Source organism: Lissotriton helveticus, chromosome 10 (assembly GCF_964261635.1).
Source record: "Lissotriton helveticus chromosome 10, aLisHel1.1, whole genome shotgun sequence".
NCBI lineage: Eukaryota > Metazoa > Chordata > Amphibia > Caudata > Salamandridae > Lissotriton > Lissotriton helveticus.
This window is the reverse complement of record NC_136071.1, coordinates 768,367,537-768,393,470: the sequence shown is the minus strand read 5'-3', so window position 1 is coordinate 768,393,470 and position 25,934 is coordinate 768,367,537. Positions and strand designations below refer to the sequence as shown.

Sequence of the window (25,934 nt, the reverse complement as noted above, 5' to 3'; positions counted from 1 at the left end):
GCCTGTAGCCAAAATGCCCCATCCCAAACGCCATTAGTAAAGAACTATAGGTGCAACACACTCCGTTTTGAGCCCTCTCCCTCCCACTTTCTTTACTCCCTCCACCGATACCGTGTTTTTGCCCTGTCAAAAACGAACGGTCAAACTGAACCTCTGTGAAGCCGCCTGATCTCGGCATTAGCCTTGGGCGTGCATGGTTACCATGGCTACCGCGTTCCAAGCCTCATTTTGGAACCGCAGCTCCGTGATTGGTTCTACCAACCCACGTGACCCGGCCAACCACGCCCACTCCAGGAAGACTGCTTTCCCGATATCTAGCTCTCTGCCTCAGTACGCTTCAGGGATTCCCATGGGCGTACCGCCGTGGTAACCAAGTAGGTTTACCGACCAAGGAGCAGAAGCCATAAGTAAGTGACAAAAGACACGATCCCTCTAGATTATGTCGTCTTTCGTGATTAGTAATGTATCCACTAACTGCGTTTACGCGCCCACTCTTATTGTCACTTCCCAGGTGATGTATGCATCGCCCTTGTAAACCGGACGCCTGTAAAGCGGTATCTCTCCGCAATTCAAGTAAGCATGGCGCTTCATCAAATCCTAGGTACCCTCATAGAAAATCGATAGATTAACAGTCTGTGTTGGCCTAACGGTTCAGCATTTAGTGCAATACCACCAGTCTCTTTTTGAAGTGCTGTTACTAATCTGCAATAAGCTAACTCTCCCGAGGGCAATATCGTAGAACACGGTGCCAGTACCCAGGTATCGACTTGTGAATACCGTAACAGCCATATAATCCGTGCCCGCTTCACCCACATGTCCACGTACACGCAGGGCATTACAGGGAGTGCGGAGAATGATTATGTTATTTACCTGTCACGCATACTGGAGGGCTGGCATTCCCTCTTTTATATGTTTTATGTACCGCCATTATGTTTTGTGTACCATTGTATGTCCTTTGTATTGTGGTCCCAACCACCCATTATTATGGAACCTTTTTCCACAGGTTTTTCTTCCAGAACCAGGAAGGAGAAATTTTGCACAAGAAACATAATTTTTTTGTTTCCAACTTTCACTGACCAAGGGCAGGACGCACCTTAGCGTGTGCGGACTACCCTGGTCTGTCACTGGTCCTGACGAATGCCTACAATTGTTTGATGGTTGAAACATGTAGACCGACTTTTTAATTCACATAGCACATGTCGCTATTTTAATACACTACACGTCTTGAACACCGAAGTCTACCTAATTAGGCATAGGTGTCACACTTCTTTTACAAGGTGTCCAGTCACTCAGGAATAAAGTCTTGAAGTGAGTAGTACTGGCCACTTTTTAAATCACTTAGCACTGTTTTATCACTGCACATATAAAAGAAACTATTACCCGCTCCACTGTAATCAGGTGTCGAAGCACACCCCGTTGGCACTCGGCCTACGGGGTGGGACCCCGATGATGAAGCATGTCACCAACTAGGTTGGTGAGTGAGGGGTCTTCATAAAGGACATGCTTTGTCCCACATATGGGTTGGGCACAAGCTATTCTTGAAGCCTTAAGCTTTAGGCGCAGAGACTTTCTCTGTTACGCCTGCAGGGGGTACTCCTCTCTTTGTTGTGTTATATCGAACAGGAGACCGGGAGTTCCCACCCTACATTTCTGTAAAACACCCTACTCTCTCTCATTGTTTTCAATAGTATTCACGAAATGCCTGGCTCCAGTAGCGGCTGTGTTGAGGAAGCAAAAACATCAAATATTTCCTTACCTCGACGACTGGTTAGTCAAAGCACCATCAAAGGTACAGGCCAGAGCGTCAACACAGGCCTGCATAGACTTGTTCGCCAAACTAGGATTGACTCTCCACGAGGGAAAGTCAAACCTCCACCCAGCAAAAGTGATCACATTTCTGGGGGCAATATTGGACACGGAATGCAACAAGGCGTTCCCCTCCGAAGAAAGGCAACTGAGGATTGTGTCCCTCTTCCAAGACTTTGTAAAAAGAAAGTCTCTTTCAGTCCGCAGGTACAAATCCTTGCTGGGCATGATGTCATCTTGTATTCCCCTGGTGCCTTGCTGCAGGTTAAGGATGCGCCCACGGCAGGTGCAGATCGATCCCCAATGGCGTCAAGCGGAGGGATCCTTCGACAATACAATATGGGTGACACCAGTGATGGTACAGGCGGCAGAGTGGTGGACACAAAAAGGAAATGTGTCTCAAGGTCTGATGTTTCTGGTAAGAGCGGTTCCTCTAGTGGTGACGACGGAGGATGCGTCTTTAGAAGGATGGGGAGCTTTCCTTCAGGACCTTCAAGTCAGCGGTCGTTGGAAGGTGCACGAGCAGCAATTGCACATAAATCTGCTGGAGCTCAGAGCGATCCGCTTGGCATTACTAGCTTTTCTACCAAGGATAAGAGGTTCGCCGGTGTTGGTAAGAACAGACATTACGGCGATGCACTATTTGAACAAGCAAGGGGGAACAAGATCTCTCTCCCTGTCTCAGGAAGCCCAGGAGATATGGGAATGGGCTCTTCAGCAAGGAATATCATTGGCAGCAGAACACCTCCCAGGGGATCAAAACGTCAAGGCGGATACTCTCAGCAGACTCAAATCGTCCTGCCACGAATGGGAGCTGGACCAGGGGATCCTGGACAGCGTCTTTCGAAGATGGGGAACACCGATAGTGGACCTCTTCGCTACAAGGGAAAACAGGAAATGCCAGTACTTCGCAAGCTGGCTTCCCCAGAAGGGATCTTGGGGGAATGCGTTTTCCATGGCATGGTCCGGCGTCTTTGCCTACATTTTTCCTCCAATTCCTCTTCTTCCCCGCGTACTGGTGAAGATCAAGAAAGAACCGTGCAGGCTGATCCTGGTAGCCCCGTGGTGGCCCAGACAACACTGGTTCATGGAACTACTGCTGCTGTCGGAGGACCGTCCAATTCGGTTGCATCCAATTCCATCGCTTCTGACAATGTCCAAGGGTCAGGTGCTCCATCCGGACCCGAAATCCTTGCGATTAGCAGCCTTTCGCCTGAACACTGTGAGTTTAGTCATCGGAACATCTCACACGAATTTAGGGAGATCCTGTCCAAAGCTAGAGCGGAGAGTACCAACAAAACCTACAGGATGAAATGGAAGAGGTTTTGTCTGTGGTGTAAGAGGCATAACGTTCACCCTCTTACTGCGGCACCTCATCAAATTATACCTTACATTCTGCTATTAGCAAAGTCAGGATTAGCACACGCTTCCATCAAGGTGCATTTGGCTGCGTTATCCGGCTACAGGAGGTCATCGTCAGGCCTGTCCTTATGGTCATCAAGGATCATCAAGCAATTTATGAAGGGGATATTCAGGGTCTTTCCTCCAGTAAAGCCTCCACCACCACTATGGAATCTGAATATAGTACTCTCTCAATTGATGAAACCACCGTTTGAACCGATACACAGGGCGGACCTTAAGTTCTTGTCCTGGAAAGCGGCTCTTCTCATTGCATTGACTTCAGCGAGAAGAGAAGGGGAACTACAAGCGCTCACGATTCAGGGGCCTTTCCTACAGTTTCAAGAGGATAGAATGATTCTCAGGACGAACCCGAAGTTCATTCCGAAGGTGCCAACTGATTTTCATCTGAATGAACCGTTGGTGTTGAAACGTTTCTTTCCTCATCCGTCAACAGCAGCGGAAAGAGTATTGCACTCACTGAACGTTCAAAGATGAATGAAAGCTTCCAATACTGGAGAACTAAAGTTACTGGTAAGTAACTTGTTTTCTTCACACATATCAAAGATCTGTGTAGTAGACTGGGCCTTCCGAATCTATGGACCCACCCTGAGGAAGTGTCACCTACAATATCACGGTTCAAACTCGTCAAAACCTATAGACAGTATAGACTGGCCAAAATCCAAGGGAGCACAAAACCAGGCCGCTTACCTTCTGACTTCCTCAACTTTAAAGACCACTATTCATTTGAACTCTTCCTTGATGATGTACAACCGTTTATAGCAGGGAAACTCAATGTTCAATTTAGATTAGGTTGCTTGCCGGTCCATGCTTATACAAAGAAGTGGTCAAAAACCTCCCCTGCTAGCTGTCCTGCCTGCAAAAGCCAAGAAGAGGCTCCCATCCATGTTTTTTTCTTTTGCCCAGAATATGATGTTCCCAGGAGGCACTGACTTTTACCAATATGCAGGAACCTGGGTTACAGACAGTTACGAGAGGCATTTAGAGACTTGAGAAGCGACACTCACCCCCAAATTGTTTTTGCTGTGTCCCGTTTCCTAAACTCCATGTGGCACAGGCGCCGCAAGTTTTTAATTTCCCCTGAACATGATAATTGTTCCTCTGCCATTTCCTATTGTCTTGATCTCACCAACAAATGAAATCAATGTTTAATTCGCTTTTTAAAATCTTTAATATTTTATTAAATGTTACGAATTGTGTTCACTCACTGCACATGGCTTGATCTTGTAATGGCCATTGGTGTTTTTATTGCTCAATTTAGCGTTGTATGAATTTTATGTCTTTGCTTTTATGGTCTACAAGATCGAAATAAAGCTTGGAAATGGAAATGGATAATGGAAAGAGATAGAGAAGGGAATGATAAAATTAAACATTATGCTGATAGAATGAAGAGCATTCGAGATCAAGATTACAATGTAGGAGATTTAGTGTTAGTAAAAGTGCAACTAGTAAGAAAGTCACAAAGTCGATTTCATCCAGCTCCTTTTGAAGTGACAGAAGTCCATTGAGCAGTTATTGCAGAAGGGGATAACAGGATAATAACAAGAAATAAGACCCTTTTTAAAGAAATGTAATCCAATTAATGAACAAGGAAATGTGCAAGTGGATGATCAACGCATAGGACCAGTAAGTAGAAGATCTAAAAGGGTTTCATGGAAACCAGATCACCTAATATAACATTGTTGAACATTAATATATGATACATGAATAATGTAGTTTTCTTCTATGTGTTTTATTTCCTCTTTCTTATTTTTCTTCTTTTCTTTTTCACTTCTCTCTTCAAAAAAGGAGGAGCAGGGAGAAATGTAATGATGTAATATACTATAATGCAATAGAATGTTGGGAATGGAAGGTGGAGGGGAAAGGAAATATACTTAAGGCGGTTAGTGAGAGTGTGAGGAGGCAGGAACACTCAATTCTAGTCTCCTAAATAAATATATGAAGCGGATATGCTGATTAGAATTCCGTATTAAAGCTTAATTTAAGCTGATTGAAGTTACCACACCATACTCGCAAATGATTTCTCCTACCATTGCTGAGTGACTGTTTTCTCTTTTTTCCTTGATTTCCCCCTTCCCACTCCCCTCTGTTTGTTTATACAGCGGACTGTTAAAACTTATTATTGATAATATATATTCAGTTCTGTACAACACTGCCAATACTGTGCTTGTTGGTCGCTGTGTAGTTCTCTCTGTGTTATCCTAAAACTTAATAGAAAAACATTTTTTAAAACTTTAATTTGTTCCTTGGACTTAATATGGACCTCACATATGACATCATTCTTGGCATGTTAAATTACATCATTAACAACATTACTGACATCTTTGATGACAACACTGATGATACCATCCAAGCTACTGCTCTCAATTTACCCCATAAACCACCAGTTCATTTATAAAACAAAGTAGGTAGTAAATTACCACAAACATATACTGCATATAATGACAGTATGTACATTTGTGCATGCACGAAATAGAAATACTATATGAAGTAATAAAAAGCGTAGCCTTGGTGTCAAGTCTGATTCAGTATGGTGCACAGTTTAACTACCAGAAATGTTCAGTGAAAACAGTACTTCATTTAAACAAGGTAGAGAACTTATGTGACTAGTTTGAGTTGCAGACATAAGTTACAAATAGGGTGTGGCTTAAATCTAAGTCATTGAAGAGTTGTCATAAAGTCCTATTGACAATTTCTATATAAGCGGGAGATTTATACGGTACAGATATTTATTTCAAGAAAGTTAGTGAATATTCTGAGATATTGTACATTGTTGAAGAAACAAGCAGTTCAAGGCCAGTTCGGTTGTAAGCGCTGTTCTAATGGTGTAAGCTATTCTGCCTATTTCGGGGCTATGTGTAAAGCATTTTTAAAAACTTCAGAAGGTTGTGAATGGCACCTGCTTCTGCATACCTTATCAATGACTAATGCATAGATGAGAAGCCATTAACTTAAAATTCTGTGTCTTATGAAGTATTTAACAGGTACATCTCATTAAGGTAACTAATTACCTAACACTCTTTTAAACGGTATCTAAGGTTCAATAAATAGCGGATCTCAGTAATGTCTACAAAGACATTACATTTCGGATGTTTTATGCCCTGCTTGTTGCATCCATTAGAACTACGTATGTGATCGAAAATTGGGTCTAGGGGAAGATTCCCTTCTAGTAAGAAAAGCAAATTGCAAAATGTCACATTTATTGACTGATATCAGTGATGTTATTGATGACATTTGAAATGTCATCAGTGATGTCATCAAAGATGTCTTTTGACATGCCAATACTGATCTAATATATAGGTCGTAAGCAGTGCATGGCAGGGGTGCAAGTTACAGTTAGCTGTACTATAACTGGTGAATTTCAGTGGTGGTTTGTTTTTTGTTTTTAACAATTTTTAACTCATTTCAACACCTAACTATAATGTTACTCTAACCTTTGGTTATTTCATTGAAATTCTAGAGTGGCGTAATGTAAGATCTTATTGCCATACTTGACTTTTCAGTGAATACATATCTAAATCACTAAAGCACTTCAGAATGCGCTAACACTGCCTCACTTGTTTACACTTTTATGAGCTGTTACTACGAGTAAAATGATGGTGGTAAATCCTAGAGAATATATGTGCACACATTCTTCATTTATTTTCTTACAATTCCGAATCGGAAAGAAATGTAGAGAAGTAATGTATCCATGCTTTTGAATGTTTCCTCCTGCTTTAGCACAGATCTCTAAGTGTGGTATAGATATAGACATTTTATTAATAGAGGCAAGAAATATATATTTTTTGAAAGTTGTGAATGCTATTTGACAATGAATGCTGCTTGATTTTTATGTTATTGTGTTAATTTTTATAAAGCTAGTTTTTATTTGCATTTACCCTTATTTTGAAATGGAGAGGAAAGTCTTTTCAGTTTAGAGCGAAATTAGTAAGGAGATTTGCCGATTTGTGTTGAACTTAATGTAATGGCATTTCTTCCGTTGGAATGGGCACTTATTTATTCTGCTATAGCTGCATTATGTGTCTTGTATTTATGTATATGTATTTATGTAAGTATGCATATATGTAGGCAGTGCTTAATTTGTAAGATAATGAGTGTCGGTGCCCAGAGTTTTGGTTAGAAGCCTGCTGCTGTCTCTACCAAATGTCAGGGATGCTAAATATCAAGTTTGTGCAGTATTGCTTCCACCTCCTGCCTCTTTCATTGCCTGCCTTCCCCTTTACTTACTCTTGCAGGTTCTTTATTTTTCCTGCTTTCTCTTTGGCACCTTTATTCAATCTTTATTTTCCTCCTTTCTCCCTTTTCAGCCTTTCTTATGTTCTGGGTCAAAGTCTGATCATGAAAAAGCAATCCCAGTGCCCAGAAATGAGTGCTGGTGGGCTCCACCTGAAACCATTGACTCAAATTATACATTGACCATAGGTGGTATTTGTACAGCGTGAAACTAGTGGTAAGGCAGCAGTACGCTGTATAGAGTCAAAGGCAAAGATACTCACAATGTGTTATTGGAGTGGTGGCTGGTTTTTAAGAGTGAAAGTGGTCTGTTACTGCATAGTGATTTAGATTTCTTTAAAGAGTTGTGTCAGAAGCTCTTTCCGAAATTGATGCAGGTTTAGGCGGTGCTGATGCATATGGTGATACCCTTCCAGATCTTGGGTGCAATGGTGGAAAAGGCTTGTAGTCTTACTGGATAAAAGAATATACAAGAAAGGTATAATGGAGCAGATGTGCCAAAATGACATATAGCAATAAGGATGGAAGACTATTTCGTCCAATGTGATTTAAAACCTGTGGCTCTGCATAGATATCAAATGCAAAGAACTTTGGGTGTAATACGTAAAATGAGCAATCTAAGTGTTAATTTAAGACAGGTCTCTGCCACCATTTTGAGGTGACCAGTTTATTAAATAGATGAAACGCTGCAGCAGTGGTATTATATCACTTTAGACAGTGGTTGCTTGTAAAGGGAACGTTAATGGGATGTGTGGCTTATGTTAGAAATATAACTTTGAGCGGAACAGAACACAACACAGTAATGTAAAACAAAATAATTAACAACACAACAAATGGATATTAGGTTACCAGGGCGCAACACACCAACCAGAGTACTGCACAATGCTAACATAATGAAATAAGTAAACACAAGAAAACAACAGTACATAAAAAGTACATCAAATAACCACCACTTTCAAATGAAACGCAGAAGATATGCACATATACTCTGGTCAGACACATTACCATTTAAAAAATGTGCTTTCATGGTTCGGTTATAAAATGTGTGAGTACAAAGCATTTCCTTAGGTATGACCAAGGAAGTGTAAGAGCTCCAGCCAAATACAATTCATCTCTCCCCAAACCCTAAATAAAGTTGGGCTTCATCCGCTCACATGGTCATATTTGGAACATATATGGCCCAACACTTTAAAAGTTCACTAGCTGCCACTGAATGCAAGTCATCCTGATCATAAGAAGAAAAATATAAGAATATATTTCTGAAAGAAATAGTTAGTTATAGATTCCTTACCTTAGAATTACCCCCAGGCGTCAGACTGGATCCGGAAAATTTTTCGTCAGCAGTACCCCAGCCCGTCGGAAGGTGGCGTCGGTTGACTCCGCGTTCAGCATCGTGGACACCGGGATGACGTCACAGTAGCTACATCGACACCGCCCTCACTCGCTGACGTCAGTTTTTTTTTCTCCACGCCAGCAAGTGCAGATCTGGAGAGAAAGGTACCTCCAATCATGTTTTGACTTACTTTTTTCTCGACTTTTGTCGACTTCGTTTTTTGAGTCTATCAACTCCTGGTGCATGAGGGATGCCCGGCTTCAAGGCATGCAGTTCCTGTAAACGACTGATGTCGGTGACAGATCCGCACAGCGTGTGCCTCACCTGCCTGGAGCGCGACCATGACCCGAAGTCGTCCTCTGACTGCCAAACCATGGCCCCGAAGTTTTTGCGGGAGCGGTCCCAAAAGCTACCCGAGGCCTGGCAGATGGCTCCATGTCTCTCGAGGTCCCGATTCCATGGGAGGTCGAGGGACCGATCGTGGAGCCATCATCACTCCTCTTCGAAGTCTTCGCACTCGAGGTCAGGTGAGTCAAAGTATAAGAAGAAGTCGAAGAAGCATTGTCGGTTTTCGACTTCCCCTCTTCTGTCGGTCAATGCGACGAGGGTGCGGGTGGTGCCAGTCCCGCGGCTCCGCATGCGGAGGCTACAAGGGCGACTCCAACCTTCCCTCCCTGACCGGGAGCGACACCTGCCCAGCTTCATGAATTTTACGAAGCAATGAATGCATCTTTGGGCAGCCCGACTCCGCCAGCGTGCCTTCGGGACCCGCGGACTCGGCTGTGGGCCCTAGGCTTTCAACGGCGCAGGCTTCGGGCTCGGCACCGCAGGGCCCCCTTGGATCCAGGCCTGGATCCGGATGGGCGCCTGTCGACCTCGTAATACCTCACCTGTCGCCGATTCCACTGGTACCACATCCGCAGCTGGCACTGGCTGGAAAACCAGCCGGCGTCGACCCCGGCTTCTGCTCCGATGTGGACCCAGAGCCGGACCGACGCCGGATCCGGCGCTGATGGGTACTTTTGTGCCTGTGTTCCAACCTTGCCCTTTTCAGCCAGATTGTCAGCCAGAGGAGGGTGAGGAAGAATGGGAGGGGTCTGGTGACCCTTTAATCGACCAGTTGGATTATGATCCGGACTGGAAAGAGGAACTGGGGGATGCCAGTGGTCTAGATACCTCCCCCAGACCTGGGCATGTTGTCTCCTCCTACCGTGGCTACAGAGGAGGGAGCTTCATATGCAGTGGTGTTGCAAAGGGTGGCCGTAGTTCTCCACCTCGAGCTACCTACGGTGGCAGTCAGGACTTACCTCCTGACAGAGGTGCTTCCGCTGGCAGCGAGCTCTTCGGAGCCCCTACTGCCGTTCAAGTAGGTCCTTACCGACATCCTTTTGGGCACCTAATCCAGGCCCAACACAGGGGCCTGTGGATAGGATAATTGCATGACTCAAGCGCCCGGCCCCGGGGCACCTGACTTTCATCTATCAACACCCCACCCCTGAGAGCTTGGTGTTCCCTTCCCTAATGCTCCACCTGATCGGGAATCCAAAAAGCTTGACCAACTTGGGAAGATGTTTTCTTCATCCAGCTTGGGACTGCGGTCGGTAAACACTGCATGTCTGTTGGCCCGTTATTCCCACTCTGTGTGGGATACGGTGGCGCAAGTGCTGCCTCAGTGCCCGGAGGAGGCCCGGGCCGTGCTCTCTCGTGCAGTTGCCGAGGGGAGAGACGCAGCGACGTGCAGGGGTACTGCTGATAAAAAACTTTCCGGATCCAGTCTGACGCCTGGGGGTAATTCTAAGGTAAGGAATCTATAACTAACCTATGTTTCATACAGATATATTGTTACTGAAAGTAAGTAACTTGTTCGTCATAACATACTATTACTAATATCACTGGGGCATGCTCTATGAGAAGTCCTACCCTTCTTGAATGAGTTAAACAAGTGTAGTTCATTTCTATTTATGCAAAATCCCTAAATTCAGAGATAAAGGCCCAAGAATTTCTGAACAAGATTCGTCATGGTCGGAAGGACCCCAAAGAGGAAACAATGGCAAAAGACATGGCTAAAGATATGGCTGATGGCATGCAGCTAACCTGTCATGTGAAACCTAGACCAGGACTTGGGACCTGAATTCTGGGATATTGTATAAGAAGATCTAAAAAAAATATATATATATAGATATTCTACTTCTTTCTTGTGTTTTTTTTTCTCCTCAGTCGCTGCTCATCCTTTTTTTTCCTTCTTGATTTCTATTCCCTTTATGGGCTTGCCCTTCTCTGACTCTTCTCTTGCTTCTCTTTTTTTGTCCTCTCTCACCGGACTTAGAGTGGGATGGTGGTGGGTACCGTAGCAGGAGCCATCATTAGGGTCTTGGTGGACCCGCTGCTCCATTTGAGGGATGGGGTGGGGGGGGGGGTTGGAATGGGGGTGGGGGGGGTCGAAGCAGATAAAGTTCAAGGAAACGTTTGGTTGAAATCAAAGAGACTGGGTGTTTTCTTTCTTTTTCTGTTTTTTGTGTGCACCAGCTTGGTGAGAAAATTGAGTCAAGGGTTATTGATGTTTTTTTCTGATGCTTGGATTAAATGAATAACATTCGTATTGCTTCCATTAATATATGTGGACTCAGTGATAGCCGAAAGAGACAAAGGGTTGCTTTTGATTAAAGATGTTAAAACCTGATATAGTATGCTTTCAAGAAACCCACATTGAGAAATCTGGGAGAAATCTACTTAATGGTTTTGCTTTTCAGTTGATATGTTGCACTACGCAGGGAAGCCGTTTGTGACTGCGGTCGGTAAACACTGCATGTCTGTTGGCCCGTTATTCCCATTCTGTGTGGGATATGGTGGGGCAAGTGCTGCCTCAGTGCCCGGAGGAGGCCCGGGCCGTGCTCTCACGTGCAGTTGCCGAGGGGAGAGACGCAGCGACGTGCAGGGGTACTGCTGATGAAAAACTTTCTGGATCCAGTCTGACGCCTGGGGGTAAATCTAAGGTAAGGAATCTATAACTAACCTATGTGTCTTACAGATATATTGTTACTGAAGGTAAGTAACTTGTTCGTCATAACATACTATTACTAATATCACTGTGGCATGCTCTGAGTAGTCCTACCCTTCTTGAATGAGTTAAACAAGGGTAGTTCATTTCTATTTACGCAAAATCCTTAAATTCAAACATAAAGGCCCAAGAATTTCTGAACAAGATTAGTCATGGCCGGAAGGACCCCAAAGAAGGAAACAATGGCTAAAGACATGACTAAAGATATGGCTGATGGCATGCAGCTAACCTGTCATGTGAAACCTAGACCGGGACTTGGGACCTGAATTCTGGGATATTGTATTAGAAGATCTAAAAAAAAAAAAAAAGAAATATTCTACTTCTTTCTTGTATTTTTTTTTCTCCTTAGTCACTGCTCGTCCTTTTTTTCCTTCTTGATTTCTATTCCCTTTATGGGCTTGCCCTTCTGTGGCTCTTCTCTTGCTTCTTTTTTTGTCCTCTCTCGTCGGACTTAGAGTGGGATGGTGGAGGGTACCGTAGCAGGAGCCATCATTAGGGTCTTGGTGGACCCGCCGCTCCATTTAAGGGATGGGGTGGGGAGGGGCGGTGGAATGGGGGTGGGGGGGCCGAAGCAGACAAAGTTCAAGGAAAGGATTGGTTGAAATCAAAGAGACTGGGTGTTTTCTTTCTTTTTCAGTTTTTTTGTGTGCACCAGCTTGGTGAGAAAATTCAGTCAAGGGTTATTGCTGTTTTTTTCTGATTCTTGGATTAAATGAATAACATTCGTATTGCTTCCATTAATATATGTGGACTCAGTGATAGCCGAAAGAGAGAAAGGGTTGCTTTTGATTTAAAGATGTTAAAACCTGATATAGTATGCTTTCAAGAAACCCACATTGAAAATCTGGGAGACATCTACTTAATGGTTTTGCTTTTCAGTTGATATGTTGCACTACGCAGGGAACCCGCACCAAGGGGGCTGCAATTCTCTCTAAAAAGGGTATCTGTGAGTTTCCCCATGTTCGTGCTGATGCTTTGGGCCGTTGGGTTATTATGGAGTGCCACCTTGGTTTAGATTCATTTACACTGTGCTCTATTTATAGCCCTGTTTTGGATGATCCAGCATTGTTAAGATGGTTGAGTAGCTTTGGTGAATATTCTCTTCCAGTTAGGCATACGCGGGACTGAATACCAACTCGCAAGCCCAATGGGCGAAATACTCGAGACGCTGTATTTCAAGGAAGGGACCGAAACCCGACAGGCTCCAGGACGGAATCCCTAAAGACTACACGACGCAGCTTACCCGAAGAAACGGCGCAAAACTACCTGACTAGAGGAACTCACGGGACAAGGTGCGTTACCTCAGAATTTCTTCAGTGAAGTGCGCTGAGTTCTTGACACGCAAGGCTTAAATCGAATCTTGGGGCTAAGGTTCTTTGGGGCAACAACTAGACCGTGTGCCTGAGAGTACGAGCACCCTCTGCCAAGCTTCCCTCCATAAAACATTTGTCTCAGTAATTTCTTTTTTTGCAGGCCTCTGATTAAATACTCCGCAGGCAGAGTAATCTTGCGTCTTTTGAATCCTGACAGTTGAGGGATTGTCCTCTGATTTGAATAACGCTGAATTAAAATTGGTTAATACAAATTTCTTCTGGGGATGAGACTGGTATGAACCTTATTGAGCTGGCAAATGCCAGAGCTAGAATTTTAGATATTTCTGTTAAAAAGGCTGCAGATAGGTACTTGGTCTAGAGGGAGAAAGAGTATGAATACAAAGAAATAGTAGGCCAAACTCTTGAGTTTAGGGCAAGAGTAATAACTATGGGCCAACAAATCTTAACCGGTTGAGAATAGGGCGGCATTTCAATGGTTTTACCAGCAATTATACTCTGAGGCTGGTGAAGCTCCTAACATCATGGGGGAATATCTCTCGGCTTCCTGTGAGTTGACCCTCGACGAATCCGATAGACAGGGAATTGATCAACCTATCTTAGTAGAAGAGATAGAAGCAGCTTCATGAGCTTAAAATCTGGGAAAGCCACCGGTATGGACGTCATCCGCTGAGAATTTTATAAAATATTCGCTGGGATACTTAAAGGCCATTTAGTGGAATTAATGCAGGAAGTGCAGAAAGAGCATACCCCCCACCCCCACCGGATAGCTGGGTGTGAGAAGTTGGCCTGATGTGCAGTGCTCACTATTCTAGTGATCACTATATATCAGTCCAAACAACCCTTATTGATGAATGGTTGTAAGTCAACCTTATAGACCAGCTATCCTAGTAGCATGGATATGAGCAGTCTAAGGCTAAGACTCTAGAGGGCGTGTTAAGCCAGCTGTTTTACCATCACATTACCCCTTGAACACCCAGTGAAAGGACACCACACAAGTGTTATGAAAATAAACAGTGTATTTATTAGAATCACAACAACCCTGTACTCTTTATGAGGACAGGGTGCTAGGCACACAACAAAACTCTTACGAAAATACTTAAGTTAGCACAGTATATACAAATGCCCGAGGGGCACGAAAAACCATATACTCTCAAAGTGGAATGTGAAATTACTAGCAGGTAAGTACAGTACTAATAGGCTTTGGAATCGCTAGGACTTGACTAGGGAATCGTTAGATTACTTCTAGGAGGCCTAGGGGACTCGGGAGCAGAGTGTGCACTCTCACGCGGGATGCGGGACAAAGTCTATGGTAGCTAGTAACGCTAAAGTTAGTGTTCACGGGCGAACCCGACCTGGTAGGGAGAAAACAACAGTGGATCCTGACCCTTGGATAGTGAGGCTATGCTGGGGCACCGAAATGCCGAAGTTACCTAGCCCAGGGGCTGCAGCTGCATATGTCTCAAAAGACGTCGGGAATCCTCGTTGCCGGACCAGGAGCCTGGAAGGAAGATGCTGGCAGGCGACCAGTGAAGATAGTTCGAGTTGATCCAAGCCTGGATCTGGAAGATGGATGACACCTGAAAGCAGAGGGGACCAAGTTCGTGACTACTAGCCAGTAGTCAGTGGGCACCAGGAGGGCACCGGATGGTAGTCACCTCGACTAGGTGAGTTGGCGACGCTGGCTCTGCAGATCTCACGGACCAGGAGGCGTTGTCGGCGACCAGGATGGAGAGGCGAGCTGTCCCACGATGGATGAAGCTGTCGGCGTCGAAGAACCCAGGATTGGGCAACAAAGCCTTGGCTAATTCAAGCCCACGCGGTGGACTCAAAATGGCGTCTTGAGTGGACCAGGAGGGTCCGGGGTGCTCCTCTTCTGGAAGGGAGCAAGAGCCAGTCTGGAGCAACCGAACCAGCAGCAGTGATGTCGTCGGGCGTCGTTCAGAAGGCCACAAGCCAGCGGGCTAGTAGCCAAACAACGCGGTGAGCAGCAAAAAGCAGAAGGGCCCCACGCCGATCGTGGAGATGCTGGGGGGCTGCTCTTCGGTGCTGGAGCTGCTCAGGGTCGGGGCTTCTCGGACCCCAAAGCACTCGCCAGGAAATTACTCGGCGGGCTTGCTGTGCAGAAGTCGTGCCGTCTTGGCAATAGTCGGTCCCTTGAGGTCTCGTCGCACTCACGGTTCTCAGCTTGGCTGTAGAGGTGAGTAGAGGTCGGAGGTGCCAGGGAAGCCGGGTCTTGTCGAGCTGGGCAGTCGGATTCCGGAGGAAGGACTTACAGCAGACCGCAGTGTTCTTGCGATGGTGCCTGCGGATGCAGGGTGACTACTCCTTAGTCACAAGGGAGAATCTTGAAGAAGGAAATCTTGAAGTCCTTTCGCAGAAAGTCGTATCTTGATTCCAAAGATGATCTGATTTGGAAGGGGCCAGTTCCTACCTTTATCCTGCAAAAAGGGGCTGGCACGCGACTAAGTCCTGCCCTATGGGTGGGACCAGGAGGGGGGTGGTTACACCCCTCTCCTTTGGCGGGCTTTCCCCAGCTCAGGGGCTGGTGTGCCCCTGGAACTGGTTCAAGCCGGCCTATGCACAGTGAGCACCGGGGTGCCACTTGCAGTCACCTTCCTCTGTAGCCCTGCCTACCTGGAATACACAAAACCCTGTCTGGGACGGTGCTGGCACCGCCCCTGGCAGGAAACCCTTTGTCCTTGCCTCCTGCTCTGGGAGGACTCCCAGCAGCAGAAGGGCAGACTTGTGTCTCGGTGGCAGCATCCATTTTGTGGATGCTAAGGCTCTGTCTGACTTTAACCGGGGTTACAGGTTACATCCATGTCGTGTCCCTCTAGAAGGGTGGAATGCTAACCCCGTCGCCAGAATTGGCGAGGGGTTAGTATTCCAATTCGTATGACACTTTACTCGACATGTTTTGATAAAGCGATACCAGAGTTGGCATATAACCGCGAGGATTATAATGCACTTAAGAGTATATGGTATGCGATATCATGGAAACGGCTAAGGGATAGATCCCGAAAGCCGCAGACAGGCTCAGCTCATGCCAGAGCACTATCTCACACGATTCCAAGCACTCTGCCTTCAGGATTGTTAAGGCCTGCCATAGGAGTGACTGATAGGAGATCTGTGTGTCCATTTAGGTTTAGATATAGGAATACTATATCTAAAGCAAAGGGTGTTTACACCTCCTTGCCCCAGCTGTCGTGCAGCCAGTTGTGTCAGATTTAGTTAGTCAGTCCAGGGGTGGCATAATACATGCTGCAGCCCCTGGGAGACTTCTGGGTGCACCTCAGCCCTGGTTACAGGGACTTGAGAGGGCCCAGTGCCAATTCAGTACCTGGGTACAATTTGGATTAGAGAGAACAGCTAGGCTGTGGGTCTGATTAGCAGGCCCACAGCCAGGGAAAGTCGTAAACCAGTGAAGCAAAAAGCAAAAATCTGGGTGATCATAGGATTGCAGACCCTACTCTCCTACACTGGGTAACAGCAAGTATTGCAGTCTTTTAAAAAAAAAGAATAAACCAGCTAAAGAGTTACGTTCATATCAACCTATCAACCTATTATGCTTATCAATACTGATTCCAAAATCTATGCAAAAATGTTAACCTTGCGTCTTGCTACAGTTATTAGCCGTATTACAGCCTCTGTCCAGTATGGTTTAATTTTGGGCAAGGGGACGACCGATCATATCTGACGAGTCATGAACCTCTTTGATGCGGCGGGAGTTACTAAAGATCCCATGGGGCTAATTTTACTAGACACCGAAAAACCATTTGACCTGGTCCCCTGGCCATATCTTTGGGAGGTGATGGCTCGGAAGGGGATTGGACAAGGATTTATTAAATAAGTAAAAGCTCTTTACTATAAACCTAGGGCTAGGATTTCTATAATGGGCGGGCAATCATATGAAATAATCATAGAATGAGGCACTAGGCAAGGATGCCCTTGCTACCCACTGCTGTTTGTCATTTATATTGATCCCCTGATAAGACAAATTCAATGCTATCAGGCAATTCAACCAAATGTGTCGCCGGGGCGGCAAGTGAGGGGGGGTGCAAAGATATTGGCGTATGCTGATGATCTTGCTATCGTTGCCCTGGATCCTAGGGGTGTTATATCTGAGATTGAAAAGGGAGACAGGAGATCTGGCCAATTTTCTGGTTACCTTTTAAATAGTGAAAATACTCAGGTAATTATCAATAAAGATAAGTTATTGACTGATAAGCGGGTTACTGAAGAAGCTATATATCTAGGGGCGGTCCTTAAAGCAGAGGTGGGGAAAATTGTGGAAGCTAACTAGACCCCCTAATTTCCAAGGCGAAACTAGATTTTTTGAGATGAAATAATCTGAGACTATTGGTGATCGGGCAGACTAACCTAATTAAAATTATATTTTTACCTAAGGCTTTATATCTCTTTCGGGCCTTTCCGCTTGAAATAGGTAATAACTGGTTTAAATCGATCGGATAGGGACTCAGTTCCTATGGTCGTATGCCAGCCACAGGAGAGCTTTAAGATTCTTGACTTACCCAAAAGAACGAGGAGGAATGGCTGTGCCCAATTTTGAATCGTACTGTTGGGCTGCTGCCTTACAACAACTAGCCTTTCTCTTGGATATAAAGGGGGAAGACACAGAATAGGGGGTGGGCACTCCGTCTGTATATGTGCTTATATTGGGGGTATACTGGTAGGGGCTGCCTCTTCCGACCGATAGAATTCAGATATTATAAAAAAAAGTGTGATTTAAGGTTTTAATAGCAGCCTATTGTATGTGGGGAGCAGTCTGCAAAATAATAGGCCTTGGGAGGTTTAATTCTTACACCCCGATTTGGAACAATCCATTACTTCCGGAGATTTTCCGATAGGCAGCTGTGGGTAGATGGGTAATACATGGAGTTCTAACACTGGTGGATTTTTTGGGACATGAATCATTTAAGTCATTTGTTGATATTCAAAAAAAATTCAATTTGGGTCATAAAGATTTCTTTACATTTTTACAGATTAGAAATTTTCTAACGAAGAAGCGGGTGAGACAAGGAGATTTGAAAAAATAGATGTCCTGGAATTGTTTAAGAAAGATGATACCAAGATAGGGGCCTTTTTTGAAAGCTTAAAATAAAACAATGCAGGGTGATCTGGTGAAGCATTCAAAGAGATGGGAGGATAAGATTCAAGTTCTACCAGAGGATTTACTAAGGTCTTTGATGGATGCTCATAGGTTTTTAATCTCAGCCAATTTACAGGCCCAACATTATAAAACTCATTTTAATCTATATATAACTCCTGGGAAGATAGCCAAGTGGGGGGGGGTGGAATTAATGGGACAGTATGTCCTAAGTGTAAAGAGGCTGCAGTGGATTTAGTTCACATGTTGACCACTTGCCCTATGCTAAGGAATTTGAAAGCTGAGATTAATGAATTTTTGGTAGAAAAAATGGGGATTCATATTTCTTTAACCTCTCAATGGATTTTGTTGGGGGTGGACAATGAAATTCCTAGAGCTAATGTTCAGCCCTTAATGTTTGTGGTTATGGCTCTCTATTGGATTTGCTTAACCACAGCCTGGTTGGATCCCTTTCCCCCGGTGTTTCGGCATTGGTATGCTCGCTTATTATCAACTTATCATCTTGAAAGGGCTATCTATTCCCGCAAAAACAAGAAAACCAGTAAAACATTTTTAAGAGTATGGTCTCCTCTATGTAACTTGGAAGCTATCTGATGATTTCTTTTCTCCTCTTTTTGGGTCTCTGTTTGTGGACATGGCACTTAAAATGTAGACGCGTATGTATTTTATTTTATATATCTCTTTATTCAAACTTGGTTTCTTGTAATTGGGTGGATGAAATGAATTATTTCTAGGGTAAATGTCTGCTATGGAGGGGGGTTATTGGTAATAAGTGCAAAAACGAATAAAGATATTTAAAAGACAAAAGTTCACTAGCTGCCACTGAATGCGAGTCATCCTGATCATAAGAAGAAAAATGTAATAATATATGTCATAACAGACTATTACTAATATCACTGGGGCATTCTATATGAGTAGTCCTACCCTTCTTGAATGAATTAAACAAGTGTTGTTCATTTCTATTTATGCAAAATCCCTAAAATCAAACCATTATCCCATATGTCCTGTCATAGTCAAAATGTTTCACCTTCATGGCCAGGATACTGAAGCGTGACTGCATGTGCATAACACATGCAAATGCCAACATTGTGATTTTCTGTTCTTTACGATTTGTTTTCTTGGTGATATATTTGTAATTAGTTCCTGGGGAGCTAGTCTCACACCATGGAGTTCCGGCATTTGTTGGCCCTTGATTTGTCTTTATCCTTCTCCAACTTCCTGTCTCATCCCAGGGCTTGAAGTAGTGTTTGGTGTTCTGGCTGTCGACATGAGAGGATTCCGTGCATAAAAGGTATAACGCATTTATTGAGAAAGGGTAGCAAAACTCTTTGGATGACTAGACATAGAACAAAAAAGGTAAAGCTAGAAATGGTATGCAGATTTGTAGAGTGCACTGCCACCCTAGAGGGTATTTTGGCGCTACATGTCATTCAGATACCTGGTACTATGTAGCCTGCAGGGCACCTAATTCTTTACCGATGTAAACTACATATCCTACGCCACAAAATCATACACATGGAGGAATCGTTGAAGGTTATATTTTCACATCTCTACACTGGCACCTGCATGTAATATCTAATTGCATCTCCTCTCTAGAAGAAAGTGTTTGTTGACTTGTACAAATACTGCTCCCCAGTCTGGTATTCACAATGCTGGACTTGCAGAGTGAGACAGAAGTGTCTCTCTTGGATGGACACCACTAGTTAAGTATAATTTTTAAACTAATAAGAAGATTTCTGTTCCCATATTTTTCTTCCTCTCACATTCTGCCTTTGGAAGAAAATGAGGACTTTACTTTATTTATGATTGTTGGACTTGATCCACATCTGGAACTTGATTTTGAGAATTCACCTGAAAGTAATAACACAGCTATAAGATAATCTACCCAGTAATATTTATCTGATAAAGACATCTAGCCGCAGATTCCTTAACTTAGAATATCCCCAGGAGTCAGACTGGATCCGGAATTTTTTTTGCAGCAAGCAGCAGAACTTCTGCGCGCCGGGGGACGGCGCCACACGACCCCGCCCTGACTTCGTCCACGCACATGACGTCAGCGAGGTCACATAAGTCCCTCCTGGCACGCTGACGTCAGTTTCCTTCGTTTCCGCGTGCAACACGGATCCGGAGTAAGCGGTTCCTCTGGCCTGTTTTCAGGCCTCTTTTGACGCTTCGCATCTGGAACAGTGTATGATGCCTTCGGGCTTTAAAACGTATACTCCCTGTTTGCAGCAAATGTCCGCGACTGACCCACATCTTATCTGTATGTGGTGTTTGGGCGAACACCACGACTCGACGGATTGCGACGCCTGCCAACACCTCAAGCCGAAGTCCCGACGCAGCCCCCTTCAGTCCCCTTCTTGTGGACCCTCTACTTAATGTCCTTCACCATGGGTCAGGGAATGTGGAGCCGCTTCTGCCCTTCGAAGCTTCTCTTTATGATGCCCTTTTGGGCACCTGGGTGCGGCCAGCTTCCGGTGATCCGGTGGCTCGTTCTGTCTTGCACCGCCACCGTCCTGCTCCACATGATCCAGTTTGCTTGTTTGTCCACTCTGACGTGCAGGGGTTTGTTTTGCAAACTGCCTTCCCTTCCTTGCCTCAGTTAATGCTTCCTCCCTCCCGGGAGTCCAGATGGCTTGAGTCATGGGGTCGGAATATCTTTGACTCCACTAGTGCTGCCCTACGGTCACTAAATACAGTGTGTGTCCTGGCTCGGACTACCTCTGCCCTGTGGGACTCTGCAGAGTCTTTGCTTTCCACCAACTCTAAAGGCGCTCATGTTGACCTCCTTCATCTTCTTCGGGATGGTCGTGACTTTGCTGAATTTACGATCCGCTCTGCCTTGGATACTGCTGGTTCCTTAGGCAGGGCTATGGCTGGTTCGGTTGCCTTGCTGCGCCATGCTTGGTTGCGGTATAGCGTCTTTCCGGAGAATACCCGGGAGCGACTTGTTGATCTACCCTTTGATGGGGTTTTATTGTTTGATGCCCTCGCCGAATCTGCTGTTCTCTTCCAGGGGATCCTCATCAATAGTCATAAGCACTGAATATTCCCGCCCATGTGCGGGACCCCGGAAACAATATAAAAATATATATGTAAAAAACACATATATCTAACTCCACATATATGTATGTACATATATTATTTTTCTCATACCAATGCAGCCCCAAAAAAGAGGCTAACACAATGTTAAACCTTGTACATGTACTGCAATTATAAAGGAAACAAATAACACATTAAATCAAATATACTTTGAATTAATGAGTAAAACCACTCATAACTCCTGAAAATTGCTCATAAAAAGACATTGTTAGTCTCAGGCTGCATTAAAAAGCAATAACATAAAAAATGAAAGCATTTTCAACCAAAAAACTGGCACTGTGCCTTTAAGGCAGCCATGAACCCAGGCTTCCCATCATGCCTCAGGGGTGACAGTTAGGTCAGTTGTTATTTCCGGCTCCTTCTGTCAGGACCCTGGTTAACAGCTCCCACCTTTTTTTGACTTTCTGTCAGAATTACTTGGTGTTTTCTTAAAATTTTTGATCTCACTCGACGGTTTTTTACCTTAGAGAGATAGTTATACTTTTTTTGGGCTCAAAAAAGGTTGTTTTTTTGTCAGAAATGCCTCAGCCTCTTTTGACACCTGCTCTGCCTGTGGGCATAAGAAGGCTTGGTCTGATACAAATCCTGTGTGTATTCGCTGTCTACCTGACTCTCATGAGGTAGCTTCTTGTGTCCACTGCCAGTCCTTGTCATCCAGAACTCTCAAGGACAGAGAAAGAAGCAGGATTTATGGACTTTCTGAGAGAGGTAGGTCTCCAAAGAGACTTATGAAGCGGTCGACGTCGAAGAAAGTACCGACGATGCGCAGCGTCGAGTGCAACGTCGAAGTCTCCGTTGAAGCAGGGCGGCTCAACGTCGAGACTTCCGTCGTCGAAGGCTCAGGTAGAGTTTTCGACGTCGAAGCCTCCGCCTTCGCCTAGTCATGGGCGCTCGGCGTCGAGGCAGCCTCCGTCGCCGTCTGGCTATAGACGCTCGACGTCGAAGCATCCTCCGTCGTCGCCAGGTCATCGGCGATCAGCGTCGAGGCATCACCCGTCGTCGTCAGGTCATTGGCCATCGACGTCGAGGAAGAGATCGACCTCGAAGCATCCTTCGTCGTCGCCAGGTCATCGGCATTCGACGTTGAGGGATTCTCGTTTGACGACCCATCGGCATTCGACGTCGAGGCATTCATCGTCGTCGAAGGATCATGGTAGTTAGACGTCGAAGCTTCCTCCGTCGGCGTCGCACCATCGACTCTCGACGTCGAGGAATTCAGAAGCCTCGGCAGGGAATTCGCCGTCGAAAGTTGAAAGTTCGACGTTGGAGAATCCGGTGCGGACTTCACCTCCTCGGAGATCGACATCGAGGCAGGGAACTCCAGTGGTCCAACCTCAGATAGTGGCACAGCAGTCTAGAAGATCGTCTGGGTCTGCCTCAGCTGCGTAGGATGACCACGGCTCGCAAGTGAGTGACAGTCACGCTGCCAAGCGGAAGAGGTCTCCGGAACAGAGGGACTCTCGTGGTCGCTCCAGGTCTGCGGCTGGCTCAGGTTCGGACTCTGGCCCGGATGTGATTATTTATCAGTCCGGCAGTGAAGAATCCAGGCATTCGCAAAAGGATGCAATGCCTCCTTCACCCACTGTCAGGCTTTCCCCGAGATGGTACAAGCCACTGCATCACTGGGCTCCGGACAAGGAGACAGCGCATCGGTTGCAGCAACCGCTCTCTAGGCCTATAGATCGGTCACGCTCTCCGGTGAGGCAGAAAGAAAGATCACGCTCTCCAGTTCGCCAGAAAGACAGATCACGTTCCCCAGTTCGCCAGAGAGACAGATCACGCTCTCCAGTACGCCAGAGAGAAAGATCACGTTCCCCAGTTCGCCAGAGAGAAAGATCACACCAGAGGGAAAGATCACGCTCTCCAGTTCGCCAGAGGGAAAGATCGCGCTCCCCAGTTCGTCAAAGGGAACGATCGCGCTCCAGAGTACGAACCGGCAGGCGTAGTTCACGCTCAAGAAGCACGAGGAGAGACCGAAGAACTCCTTCTACTTCTTCCTCGACCCGCTCTCACAGAGACTACTCTCCTACCCTGACAGACTCTCCTTCAATGAGGGTATCTCCAATCGATAATATCTTCACTTTTCAGGACGTTCTGGGTAGGGGAGCTCTTAAGCTGGGAGTTACCTTAAAAGCTCCGCAGATCAAGACCTCTATAATATTTGAAACACTGCAACATAGGTCTGCACCCAAACCTCTTCTGCCTTTGGTGCCGGGGATTATAGAGCCAGTCATGGACGTCTTTTTAACCCCAGCGACGGCCAAAGCGGCTCCAGCGAGGATTCTTAAAAAATACAAATCTCCAGAGGACGACCCGCTATTCCTCAGAGCTGATCCTCCCCCGGACTCAGTGATTATTGCGGCGGCGAGGAAGTCCAATGCAGCTGCCTCATCCTCCACTGTTCCTCCGGATAAGGACAGTAAGATGCAAGACTCGTGGGGACGGCGGGTCTGCAATACATCAGCGTCTTTCCTCAAGGTTGCCAATGCGGAAGCCCTTTTGGGGCGTTATGATCGATCCCTGTGGGATTCTCTGCAACGTTTTGCGGAGAAACTTCCAGTAGAGGACGTGAAGACTTTGAGGAAATCATCCTGGAAGGCAGCCAAGTCTCCAACCAGGTGATAAGCGCCGCAGCGGATGGAGCTACCCTGGCAGCTCATGGGTATGCTCATGGAGTAACAGCAAGAAGGTCATCATGGTTGCGACTAACGGCTTTAAAACCAGAAGCCCAAGCACGTATATTGAACTTACCTTTTTCAGGGGCTTCATTGTTTGGCACAAGCGCAGACGAGGAAATGCAGCGCATGAAGGCAGAGCTGGAAACTCTCAAGGTGGTCGGTCTTGAGAAGGAGTTCAAGAAGAAATTTCGCTCCTTCAACAAGGGCTCTACAAAACAGCGGGTTCAAACCCCGAACTGGCAGACGAGCCAAGATCAGCAGGGGCAGCAAAATTCTCAGTATAAAGGCAAGCGCAATTACAAGGGAAATAATCAGCGCCAAGGCAACAACTACACCGGCAAGACTCAAGCCAAGCAATGAGTCGTCTCTTCCCCCAGCGCCGTGGACCACTCCAGTGGGGGGAAGCCTGTCAAAGCATTTGAAAGAGTGGCAAAGCATCACAAAAGACAGATGGGTGTTGTCTACGCTTCAGAATGGGTACTGTCTTCGTTTCAGTCATCAGCCTTCTCCAGTTCCCCCAATGTCTACATCAAATCATCAACTTCACCTGCTGCAAAAAGAAGTCACCACTCTGCTCGAAAAGTCAGCTATCGAGAGAGTTCCGGTCTCTGAGGGGAAAAGGGGTGTACTCCCGTTATTTTCTGGTCAAGAAAAAAGGACAGAAGGCAGAATACAGACCCATCCTGGACTTACGAACGCTAAATCTGCATGTCAAAAAGGAAAGATTCCGCATGTTGGCGCTTCACCAAATATATCCACATCTCAGGAAGGGAGATTGGATGTGTTCGCTGGACCTTCAAGATGCTTATTTCCATGTCCCAATACATCCCAGTCACAGAAGATTTCTTCGGTTCAGGGTGGGGACCTCTCACTTTCAGTTCAAAGTCCTGCCGTTTGGATTAAAGTCCGCCCCTCGGGTGTTCATGAAGTGCGTGGCAGTGGTCGCAGCTGCACTACGTCGCAGAGGGGTCTTCGTGTATCCATACTTGGACGATTGGCTGGTGAAAGGTCCTTCCCCAGTCAATGTAAGGAATCAGTTCCAGACTTGCATACAGCTCTGCCAAAGACTAGGGCTACATGTCATCTTCGGAAAATCAGTCATTCAGCCCACCCAGAGGATTCACTTCCTTGGTGCTCTGCTAGACTCCGAAACAGGAAAAGTGTTTCCTTCGGAGGAGAGGCAATCATCAATCGCCCAGAAATGTCAGCTGATTCTTCGCAGCAATACTCAGAAGGTACGCAGGATTGCCTCCCTGCTAGGGTCGATGGCGTCTTGCATCTTCCTGGTTCCGAATGCCAGACTCCGCATGCGTCCTCTTCAACAGGATCTAGAGGACAAGTGGGATCAGCAATCGGCTCGCTGGGACGACCACATCACTATCTCAGACGCAGCTCGAGCGTCTATTCCGTGGTGGACAAAATCTCAGAATATGCAGGTGGGAATCCTGTTCCATCAACCTCCCCCTGCACAAACACGGACCCATGTGCGCCCCCCTTCTGGGCTGGGGGGCGCACATGGGTCCCCTGCAGGTTCAAGGTCAGTGGTCACACAAGGAAAGCACTTACCATATTAACATGCTGGAGCTGAGAGCAGTACACCTGGCTCTCAAAGTGTTCCTCCCCTCGATCCAAAAGTCATCGGTGCTAGTACAGACGGACAACACCACCACGATGTACTACTTGAACAAGCAGGGGGGGGCGCAATCTCGGACGTTGTCGTTGGAAGCGCAAAGGATCTGGCATCGGCTTCTAGCTCGAGGGCTATCTGTCACGGCGGTTCACCTTCCAGGAGAACAAAACGTGAGGGCAGACGCTCTAAGCCGTCACTTCGACGACAAAGAAG

General features: G+C 45.9%; 1 protein-coding gene across 20 annotated transcripts in view; it reads left to right on the top strand.

Annotated features, from left to right (window-relative positions):
• LOC144784508 (uncharacterized) overlaps positions 1-25,934 on the top strand; it is a 416,096-nt gene that overhangs the window by 163,940 nt on the left and 226,222 nt on the right. For 13 of the 20 annotated variants that reach the window (XR_013601663.1, XR_013601658.1, XR_013601662.1 and 10 more), the window contains 2 exons: positions 11,542-11,784; positions 12,893-13,141. The exons of 1 other annotated variant lie outside the window; for it this stretch is intronic. Coding sequence is in view for 5 of the 19 variants with exons in the window: in XM_078663324.1 (XP_078519450.1) it covers positions 1,699-3,702 (2,004 nt within the window). In the remaining 14 variants the exon portion in view is untranslated. Of the gene's footprint in view, positions 1-1,576; positions 10,591-11,541; positions 11,785-12,728; positions 13,142-25,934 lie in introns of those variants that run through there. 6 more of the 20 variants (XM_078663325.1, XM_078663322.1, XM_078663324.1 and 3 more) reach the window with 5 other exon arrangements.